Source organism: Cynara cardunculus, assembly GCF_001531365.2.
Source record: "Cynara cardunculus var. scolymus isolate 2C chromosome LG 2, CcrdV1, whole genome shotgun sequence".
NCBI lineage: Eukaryota > Viridiplantae > Streptophyta > Magnoliopsida > Asterales > Asteraceae > Cynara > Cynara cardunculus.
The window spans coordinates 58,624,669-58,634,838 of NC_037529.1; the positions used below are offsets into that span (position 1 = coordinate 58,624,669).

Sequence of the window (10,170 nt, forward strand, 5' to 3'; positions counted from 1 at the left end):
CCAATATCAACTCAATACCTACGGTTTGACAATTTTACAACTCGATTAGATATCGGGTTGCTTCGGGTTGAGTTATTTTGTATTGGGTTGGGTTGGGTTGATAGGGTTGGTCGTGTTTTTGAGCACTCCTAACTACAATGACATGTTGTTGCTATAGGTGGAAAATTACAAATAAATGTTTTTCCTATAGCGACGACTTGTTGACGCAGTAGGTGAAAATTTAGTTTTTTAACTTTTAACTACTGCAACGACATGTTGTCGCTATAGATATTTTTACCTTTTTAATTTGATTATAAATATATTTTAATTAAATAATTTGATATTCAAATAACTAGAAAATAATTTGAAAGTCGTAATACAAAATTGACGAGTAAGATAAACATTAATGTCGCAAACATATTAATACATAAATATCTAATCGTCGTAAGAGTCAGTCTCTACGTCCTCTTCCTTGTCCTCTTGTGTGTCTAAAGTAGGCACGTTGAAAACTAAATACGCTACATATTTGATGCATATATCAATTACAAGCATTTAATGCATCGACGACATTCTTCATCTCATCATTCATAACTGGCTGGGGGCGGTGGCGGGGGCGGGGGCATTACTAAAAAAGTAATTTACATGTTGCCTCGCATATTGTAGGTATTCTATTTGGATGAGGAGGAGGATCACCCCCGACATCTTCACCATGTCCTCGAGCAATGGTCGCAAACATAACTATGTCTTTTGTTTTAGATTTTCTAAAGGATCTGTATGGGATATATATGATTGCAAAATAAAGAAATGGTTATACATCTGAAGGAATTTTGCGTACCATAAAACAGTTCAAGCAATACAACTATACGCTATCGATATGATGATCTTGTTGTTGACTTCGTCTTCATCAACATTTATCTGCACTTCGTTCCTTTCATACATTCATACGTGTATATATATACACACACATACGAACATGGTAGTTTAAGGCTTCCAAAAGTCATGTTTGTGTCTAAAAATCCAAATAAACAACATTGAACATGTCTACTCATAGTCATGGTAGTAATATTGAAACAAATTGTTCTCAAGTCATGGACGAACCTACTACCGTATTATTCCTTCGTCGAAGGGTAAAAAAAATTTAGGTTCGTGAAAGGTGCAACCGTATTAATTTATTGTGTGACACCATATGTATTTTGAAACTACAATGAGAACAAGTTTTATTTGGTAGAGTTTGTTTGCAAGACTTTTGTTCCACCCAAGACTCAAGTTCGAATCCTGTTAGTGTCATTTTCTTGATCAAATGGTGCCACCATTTAAAAACATATTCCCTATTTTTTTTCTTGTAGTCAAATGGTACCGTCGTTTGAAAATTTTATGAATCTGTCCCTGTCTCAAGTCATGTTTGTGTGTAAAAATCACCTCATAACCAACATACCAAAATGCCTAATAGACCTTGAAACCTCACTACACCAACATACTAATTAAAGATAGTGCAAATTAGCAAAACACACACACTCACTTTTGTAGTTAACATGCAAAGGAGACATTGAAAGAGATATAGATGCCAACAAGACAATGATGGAAGATGTTACACTTCATGGTGCAAACCAAGGATCCATTAAGAATCACACAAACAAAAGTAGCTACTACTCTTTTAATTATTCTTTCTTTTTCAATTTTTTTTAGATACATGAATATTCATTATTTGATTTGACACCTTGTTATCAAAACCATCTTTTTTTTTTATTAACCTGGATATCCAATCCGCTATGCGAGCCGATTAATTCTAAGACGATCATCTGCTTTGCAGATAGTCCGGAGTCACCGCATTTAAACCTCCGTGGCCACAAGGGGATTTTTATTCCTCTTTGGATTTGAACCTGGGACCTCCTGGTACTTTTCACCTTTGGAGCCAAACTCAAACCAATCAGGCACCACCCTTGTGGTTAAAAGCAACTTAATTTTGTATCATCTCAATTCCAATCTTATCACAATTTCTTGCTACTCATATATATAATCAAGATCATCATGTAATAGACAACAAGTTATATATATATATATATATATATATATATATATATAATGAATTAAAGCATGTAGGGTAATAATGTTTGGATCCTTACTATACAAAATATATATGAACAAAAGGGTAGTTAGTTCTAAGTTGCCCTTATGAATCAATCCCTTCATTCAAGAGCTAGAAAGACAGCCTGTTGATAAGGTCAGTGGCATTGAGTTGTGACCAAATAGTTTAGCACTTGAAATAGCTATAGAGCCCTACAAGACCCAATTAAAACCTTACAAAATTAGATAAAACATATAACGTTCAACAATGATTGCTTCTTGTCTGCACCAATAAATGAATAGAAGCAAGTTTTAGTACTTGCTAATGCTATACATGATTGATGATATACCACAGCGTTTATATGTATGTGAATTTAATTATACAAGTCGTGTAAACAAACCAATAAAAGAAAGACCTTACCTCGGAATTTTTAAACTAAGAAAATATAAAATAACTACTTCCTCCTTCCCAAAATAAATGTCGGAAGATGAAAAAGGTAGATAGTTTTAGGAATGTGTAATTATTAATGACAAATTTACCCTTAACAATGATAAGGGAGTAGAGAATCTTTTATCTTATAATAAAGGATGAAATTGAAAAGTGAGCACTTAATTTTGAAAGTTAATAACCATATGAAAACTGGTTCTAGTCTTTGCAGACGAGTTCAGGTACACCACTGAAAGGTTTTGGTTGTGTTTTTGCAGTCAGTTCCCTATATTCAAATGATTTCCAACAAAACTTAGTGCACAACCTAAGAAGAAGAATTCTGGTGGAGTTAATACATAAATCCGCAGGAATGAAACCTCTAAAGTCATTATTAGAGATATATAATACTTGAAGTGCATGCAGGTTTGTGCTAACCAGTAAAACCCCATTGAATTCATTACTACTCAAATCGAATTCAAACCCCTAAATTCTTTTGATAGATTCCAATTTCACCAAATCTCATTTTGTGAACCTGGTCGGTCAAATTCCTTACCCTTAGACTTAATGAAATTGGGCCACAAAGCAAGTATACAATATGGTCCAACGTCGTCTTTCCAAGTAATAAAGTGGTACAAGTACCGGAATATCGTCTACGGGGATTGGAGCAAAAGTTAAATAAGAGTTCAATAAAAAAAAAGATTTCAGATGACGAAAACGAAGACTTTAGTTTGAATCCAAGTTAACACAGGTAATATAACAGAATAATAAAGCAGAATAATAAAGGTAGCACGGGTGTAAGATTTGGGGTGAAACGTAAACATGAAATCCAGCAGACAAAGCTGTGGAAGAACCAGTCCCACCATTTATCTTGAAGGTATTCCTCTCGGACTTCACCTTTGCACTATATTATAGCTTTGCACCCATATCTCTATGTGGTGTTCGGACCAAGGATAGTGACAAAATAGTGTCTTCAAGATATATGGCTAAACAAATCTCTTTGTTAAAAATCMCTCTTTCGAGCCGATTCCCATATCATTCAAGTTGGCGTGTTCTTGATAGTTCATCTCTGAATCTATCACATTTTGACACTTTTAGAGAGTGACCAACCCGTCGGGAGTTAAGTTTGAAAAACATAAATGACAAGTTTCCTTGTCGGCAACTTTCTCAAGTCTACCTCTCATATCATTCAAGCTGACGTGCTTATCATGACTTATCTCTAAGTCCATGACACTTTAACACTTTCAAAGTGATCAACTCGTCAAGAAGTGTGTTTGGTTTTATAAAACTTGAATGAAATAGTGGAACATTGTTATTGCGAAACAATGTCCACTTTCATTCGGTTTAACATTTCACCATTTACCCTACACCCGAGCTAATGAAATTAGCTACTCATTACGGAAAGTAAATGACATAAATAAATGACATAAAGTAGAGACATGAATGTAAATAGCTGAAAGTAAATGACAGAAAGTAAAGACGGAAAGTAAATACGGAAAGTAAATGACAATAAAGAAATAGATAAAAGACAAAATGTAAAGAACAATAATTAAAAGTTTGTAAATACTACTAATAAGATGAGAGTGTTTTTGGGAGTACAAAATGGAACCAAATTCGTCCAGGGGATTATTTCAAGAGAAGCCAAAGGCTCTCTTTTATACCAAAGAGTTAACATAAGACAAAAACATGGAAAAGAGGTAAAAAGTACACATGAGTGGAAAGGAAAAAGAAGGCATCATCTCCATCAAAACATGTCAACAAAAAGTCTTCTCCACTTCATTTCACCAGCTGTTTGAGGGCCAAAACGAGGGCTTCTTCAGCTCAGACCTCCATCCTTGACAATGGCTTAACCAATAAGCACTTCTCCAAAAAGCCAAAATGCAGCCGGACAATGCTGCTGGAATGCTGCAGCATTATAGTGCAGTGTTATAAGTCAAAAGATGTCATCTACTCCAAATTGTTGTAAAAACAAATTCATCATCACATTTAGCTCCAAACATAACAAATGGAAAATAAGGAAGTAAATGACTCAAGGTTGGGATAAACTATGAAAATCTACCTATTAAACATAAGAAATAGGTACTTTAAGCATGTAATAAACCATGCTTATGATACCCCCAAACTTAAAGTGTTGCTTGTCCCCAAGCAACCAAATGACAACTAAAAATGACTCAATATAGTAAGGTATACAAGATTAAGGCAGTAAGTGCACACATAAAGCAAAGCATATCATTTATGAACATCATAGCCCTTCATAAATTTTTAGCAAACCACTCATAGCCTACTTTTCATGTATGAACCATATCCTAGCACTAGTCTTTTCTTTAATGAACTCAACACACCTCTCCTTGATAGGGTCAATAGGACTTGCTTAAGGCTCTCCTCTCTTTGGCTATTTTCTTTTCTCACTTTGCCTTTTTCCTCTTATGCTTCATCATAATTTTTTTTTAATTTTGGCATTATGTGCACTTTATGATGAAAGCATGCACATTGCCCCTATGGGACATTTTGTGCTATTAAAATAGATCCCACAAAGGCTTTAGAGCTTTGCTCTTTTGTATTTGAAGCTATGGCCTTTGTGGTATACCCTCCTCCAAACTTGAAACTTTGACAATACCCTCATTGGCTATGTTGGTGGAAAGTGTATAAGGCTACAAGTGGCTTGTTTGAGAGTTTAAATGAAGAATGGCCTAAATCATACCCAAATGTGTATTGGTGTGTGAGTTCAATTTGGCTCAAGAGAAGACATATGTTAGTTCTAGCAAGAACACTATTTAGTAGGTGAATGGCTATTTACCCTCAAATTTATTTAGGCTATGATATTAAGAACTATAAGCAATGATCATGTAATCAAGTATGAAAATAAAGCTAAAAAGCAAGAAAACTATCCCAAGACTCAAAATAAAAATAAAAGTTGGAGGCTAAAGATGAATGAATGAACCTGTCCTACTCCAAGGGAGTAGGCTGTGTGGCATGAGGCTCCATGGCTGCATCCAAGGCTGCTTCTCTAAGCTGTTCATTCTCTTCCTTTAACCTCTTGTTTTCTACTTTGAGGCTCTTCAGCCTCTTCCCCATCTTTTACAACTTCTTGCTCATCATCTCCTTCATATGCACCTTCAAATCTTTCAAATCTCTTTTCCCTTGCCTCTGCCCCTTTTTAATCTGTTTCTTTACTTCTGTTTTTAGCTCCTCCATTTTGTCCATAAATTCAAATCTTTGCATCAAGATGCTGTCCAACAGGTTGCTGTTTTGAGACAGCAAATCTTGAATCATTCCCATCAAGTCTACTGCTCCCATACTCCTGCTTGTCCTCTCCTTCAGCCTTGACACAGCTTTTAGGTCTATGATAGACCTTTCTGCTCCTTACTTGATGATGAAATCTTCCTTGAAAACTGGCACTCCTTCACTCTTCAACAACCTGTCAATGACCCCAGGGAGATACAACTTCCCTTGGGTCCTGTTAGCACAATACACAATAGCCTTGTGTAATATCTCTCCCACATTAATCATTTTCCCCTTGAGAATGCAGTACAACAAAACCATTCTTTCAACATTAAGGGAGTTTTCATGGGTTGTGGGATGTAGAGAGTGCTTGACAAAATTGACCAATACATTAGCATTGGGGGTCAAATTGGCAGCCTTGAAGATCCTAAGTGAAAAGTTGGAATGATGCTCCCATGTGGTGCCTGGTCTTGCCACTGCCTCACAGATTTTATTGAGTTTAGACTCAGAGGCAGTGTGCTTAAGGGTCTCAAAGTCTGAATTAAAGTGAGTGGTGAGACCTAAGACATTGTTCAATGTCTCATCATCAAAGGATAAGCAAACACCTCTAACCTTGATCATACAGGAATTGCTAGGAGCAACCTCAGCATAGAACTCCCTAATAAGTGAGAGATTGTAAGAGCTATGTACCTCACAGAAGCTTTGCCATCCCAAACTTATAATCACCTATTTGATAAATGGGCACTCTTCCACACTCTTATGATCAAAACCTTTGTTGGGCCAAGCAGTCTCGTCTTTGAATTTCTCAAACAGAGCCTTGGCCTTGACAGAACTGAAGCCCTCCAAAGGTAGCATGGATCTCTCTGTGATTGCTGGAGTGGAAGAAGTAGGAACAGGCTGTTCTTTGGATGCTGAAGCATTCTGTGACTGCCTTGTGATTCTTCTAGGAGAGTCCTCTAAGGCTGCTGCCTTTCCTTTTTCAACAGCACTAACTTTCTTCTTTTTGAGTGCAGGCCCTGTGGTTTGAGTAGTTTTCTTGGCTGACTTCTTTCCCAAAGCCTTCCTCTTCTTAGAGGAAGGCTTTACATGAGTGGGACTAAGAGAGGCTAGTGTTTCAACAGCCTCTAACAAAACATCCATGGATGTCTGTTCCACAGTGCTCTGCTTAGAATGATCAATCCTCAATTTGGCCAAGAAATCATCAATGACCTCAAAGTCCTTGCTTTGAGGTGTGGTCTCAACAAACTCTTGAATGGGGGCATGGGTGGTTTCAACATTCCAAGGAAGCAAGTAAACCCTTCCCAAGTCTTCTGCCTTAGTGGCATCATCCTCAGACTCAGATGAAATATAGTCTTCTAGAAGCACAGTAGGGTTGAAAATTACCTCAATGTCATGTTCTGATTCATTCACAAGAGGTTCATTGAGATCATTGATTTGAACTCTTCTTAGGCGTGACTCTTGCACAGGGGATTCGGCCATTGTGAAAGATGAAGGGATAGCTGATTGTGGATGAGTAGGAACAGTCTCCTCTTCACTCATGGACATAGAGTCACTGTTTTCACTTAGCTTTACCAACTCTGGTTTAGCATTTGAGGGTAGAACAGTGTTTCTCCTTCGGTTGCTTCTTCAAAGAGGTCCCGTTGAAGGGGGACGGGCAGCTGCTCTCTTTAGCCTGACCATGGTTGAAGATAGCAAATGATGGAGGATGGAGATGGGAAAAAAATGCAGAAAAGGGGAGGGGTTTTGAGTGACAGCAAGTATAGTGCTGGTGGTTTTAGGCCGGTGATGGTGGTGAGGTTTTGGAGTGATGGGGAGAGTAATGGAGGGAAGAGTGGGGGGGGGGGGGGATTCAAAAAGTGGGTTAAGAAAAGGTGGTAGTTTTAGTGATGGTTTATTAGGAGTACTTAGTGGGTCTAAGAGGTTACCAGTCGGCGATTTCTCAAGGAAGGTACAGGGTCATTAAAGCTTAAGTCTCCTCATTAATTAAGACATAACCCTCAAAGCCCAACCTATCATCTTGTGACTGAAAAGTAAGTAATGATGGTGTAAGAGGTTGTGCAAGGTACCATGTACCTCCTTGTACTACCTTGTATTATCCTAAGACCTTAACCTTGGTTTTACCTTAGCCCACCTATCTTCCTCTCTTTCTTTTTCAAAAACCAGCGCCAAATTTCCCCAACACCATAAAAACAATCTTTTTCAAGAATAGTTTAAAAATAAAAGCTCAACCCACTTTTTTCCAGTTCACACAGAGCTGCAGGCCTAGAATGCTGCAGCATTATGAGCAGCTCATCAATCTTTTATTCCAAAACACACTAAACCTTTAAAACACAACCATCCTATGAAATTGAAATTTATTTACAAACAAAGGTGGACTTTTAAGAAGTCCAAAGGGGATCTTTGAGATTTTTGCAGGGAGCAGCACAGCTCTCAGAGTGCTGTTCTGAGGCTGTTGTCGAGTCATGGTACACTTTTACCTTTTGGCCATTAACCTTGAAAATAGAATTATCTTCCGGGTTTACCAAATCCACTGCTCCATAAGGATAAACTTTAGAAATAAGAAAAGGCCCAGACCATCTAGACTTAAGTTTTCCAGGGAATAACTTCAGTCTAGAATTAAATAACAGCACAWGCTGGCCTTCTCTCRATTCTCTGTGCTGGATTTTRTTATCATGYCATTTCTTTGTCTTTTCYTTATAAAGTTTGGMATTCTCATAAGACAASAACCTATGTTCATYCAGYTCACACAGTTGYAACATCCTTTTCTTTCCGGCTTCTTTCAAAGACATRTTGAGCTCTTTGATAGCCCAKTATGCYTTGTGCTYTAGCTCTAAAGGCAGATGGCAKGCTTTTCMATAGACTAGCTTGTATGGGGACATACCTATTGGTGTTTTAAAAGCAGTTCTGTATRCCCATAAAGCGTCGTCTAATTTAAATGCCCAATCCTTTCTATTGGGTTTTACAATTTTTTCTAAAATGCCTTTTATTTCCCTATTAGAGAGCTCAGCTAAGCCATTTGTTTGTGGATGATAAGCCGTGGCAATTCTGTGGTTAATATTATATTTTTCAAGAACTCCCTTCAACAAATTGTTTACAAAGTGGGTACCCTCGTCACTGATTAGTGCTCTTGGGGTACCGAACCGTGTGAAAATTTGTTTTTGAAGGAACTTAACCACAGTTTTTGCGTCATTTGACACACATGTCATGGCTTCTACACACTTGGATACATAGTCAACAGCCACAAGAATGTACTGGAAATTATTTGATGGGGAAAGGACCCATAAAGTCTATTCCCCAAACGTCAAATAATTCAACTTCTAGTATCCCATTTAATGGCATTTCATTTCTCTTGGAAATGGAGCCACTCCTTTGACATTCGTTGCACCTCTGTGCAAAATTGTGGGAATCTTTAAAAAGTGTTGGCCAATAGAAACCTGACTGTAGGACCTTGGTTGCAGTCCTTTGACCTAAAAAATGGCCCCCGTATGGTGCATGATGGCAATGATGCCGAATTGCTGCCACTTCAGATTCAGGCACGCATCTTCTCAAAATCTGATCTGCACCAAGTCTAAACAGAAATGGGTCATCCCATAAATAAGATTTAGCATCATGAAAAAATTTCTTTAACATGTGACCTGTGTAATCAGAGGGTTTTATTCCACAGGCCAAGAAATTAGCTAAATCAGCAAACCATGGTGTTTTAGGTTGGTTTATCATGAGGATTCTCTCATCTGGAAAAGTATCATTAATGTCCATTCCCTCTCTCTCAGGTTCTTCCAACCTAGACAAATGGTCTGCCACTTGGTTCTCTATTCCCTTCCGATCAAGTATCTCTAAGTTAAATTCTTGCAACAAAAGCACCCATCTTATCAACCTTGGTTTTGCATCTTTCTTTGAGATCAGGTACTTGATGGCTGGATGATCAGTATGCACAATTACCTTTGTTCCCATCAAATAGGAACTAAATCTCTCAAAAGCAAAAACTATAGCCAATAATTCTTTCTCAGTTGTGGTGTAATTGATTTGTGCCTCATTCAAAATCTTACTTGCGTAGTAGATTGAATGAAACACCTTCTCCTTCCTTTGCCCTAACACAGCACCTACCGCCCAATCACTAGCGTCACACATGATCTCAAAAGGTTTGTTCCAGTCAGGGGCAACTACCACTAGTACGGCAACCAAAGCTTTTTTCAAAGATTTGAATGCATTTCTGCATTCATCATTAAAATTGAATTTTTGGTCATGCTGGAGGACTAAACAAAGAGGTTTTGAAATTTTTGAAAAATCTTTGACAAACCTTCTATAAAATCTGGCATGACCCAAAAAGCTTATGATTCCCTTAACCGTGGTAGGTTCGGGTAGTTTTTCGATTACCTCAAGCTTTGCCTTATCTACCTCAACCCCTCTTTTTGAAATCAAGTGCCCAAGAACAATACCTTCTTTGACCATGAAGTGACATTTCTCCCAATTAAGAACCAAGT

At 37.6% G+C, this 10,170-nt stretch overlaps 1 protein-coding gene across 1 annotated transcript; it reads right to left on the minus strand.

Moving 5' to 3' along the window:
• Positions 1 to 8,067: 8,067 nt before the first annotated feature.
• LOC112506209 lies at positions 8,068 to 8,568 on the minus strand. The gene has a single exon (XM_025110228.1). The coding sequence runs from the start codon at positions 8,566 to 8,568 to the stop codon at positions 8,068 to 8,070; it is 501 nt and encodes a 166-aa protein (XP_024965996.1).
• Positions 8,569 to 10,170: the final 1,602 nt, after the last annotated feature.